We start from the raw sequence: 1,316 nt of genomic DNA, 5'->3' as shown, positions 1-1,316 counted from the left end.
TGGTATCTGCTAGACCCCGTATCGCTGACACGGGCGGCTGCGCGCGCCGGGGTCGTGGAGCGAGGCAGACAGACAAGGCCTACCACAGGAAGCACTGCGCCACACCACGTCGAAGCTGTCATCCACTAACACTGCTTCACTACAGCGCCCTAGCTGCCATCCCTCCGGTGCCTCGACTGCCAAGCCCCCAGTCCGGGCACCCCGCCCGCAGGCGTCACGCACCGGAGCCCGGCACAACGGGCGGATGTGGGCCAGGGTAGGGAGGCAACACAGGCACGTAACCACACCAATGTGGCACGAGCGCGACACTGGCGGGGTCTGGCGTGCCGTACAGCCGCAGCTGCAGTTGGCCGTGGCGGCTCCGCAGGCGTGCCGGCGGCGGCGCTCCCGGACTGCCCGGATGCGTTTCGGTGGATGGGACATATAGAGCAGCTATACCGCGACACCAGGTCACATCGTGTGCTGCGCACAGCCTGCCGTGGTCTGGCGATGTCTCGCCCAGTGACTCCACCCGGCGCCACAGACCCTCACCAGGCGTGCCGGCGGCGGTGGATCCACCGGTGGCAGCTGGTCGAGTGCCAGCAAGTGTTATCGTAGCAAGTGTGGTGCCAGGCAGCTTTGATGACAGCTATCGTCGTCTGATGACGCCTGGTGCCACCGCCAGTGCCCGTGACCCGCCTGCCTCAGAGGCCGTCCGCCCAGCGGTGTAGGCGTGGCGGCGGGGTGACGGGTGGTGTGAGCCAGGCCATCACAGCCACATAGAGTGCGTACCATACTACGTCTTATAGCTATTAGGTGCCGGCAGTGCATTGAGTTGTGGTATCTGCCAATCCCCGTAGCTGCTGACACGGCGGCTGCGCGGCGCCGGCGGGCGTGGAGCGAGGCAGGCAGACACGGCCTACAACACGCAGCACTGCGCCAAACCTGGTCCAATCTGTCATCTGCCAGCACTGCTTCACTATAGCGCCCTAGCTGCCATCCGTCTGCTGCCTCGACTGCCAAGCCCCCAGTCCGGGCACCCCGCCCGCAGGCGTCACGCACCGGAGCCCGGCACAACGGGCGGATGTGGGCCAGAGTAGGGAGGCAACACAGGCACGTAACCACACCAATGTGGCACGAGCGCGACACTGGCGGGGTCTGGCGTGCCGTACAGCCGCAGCTGCAGTTGGCCGTGGCGGCTCCGCAGGCGTGCCGGCGGCGGCGCTCCCGGACTGCCCGGATGCGTTTCGGTGGATGGGACATATAGAGCAGCTATACCGCGACACCAGGTCACATCGTGTGCTGCGCACAGCCTGCCGTGGTCTGGCGATGTCTCG

General features: G+C 66.6%; 1 protein-coding gene across 1 annotated transcript; it reads left to right on the top strand.

Annotated features, from left to right (window-relative positions):
• Positions 1-260, top strand: BBBOND_0003020 (hypothetical protein, conserved; the record flags this gene model as incomplete). The annotated part of the gene is made up of 1 exon (XM_012915137.1): positions 1-260. A coding segment is annotated over one exon (260 nt), but the record flags the coding sequence as incomplete, so codon positions are not given.
• Between the last annotated feature and the right edge of the window lie 1,056 nt (positions 261-1,316).

This window comes from Babesia bigemina, scaffold Bbigscaff_70479 (genome assembly GCF_000981445.1).
Source record: "Babesia bigemina genome assembly Bbig001, scaffold Bbigscaff_70479".
Classification (NCBI taxonomy): Eukaryota; Apicomplexa; class Aconoidasida; order Piroplasmida; family Babesiidae; genus Babesia; species Babesia bigemina.
This window is presented reverse-complemented; position numbering and strand designations above follow the sequence as displayed.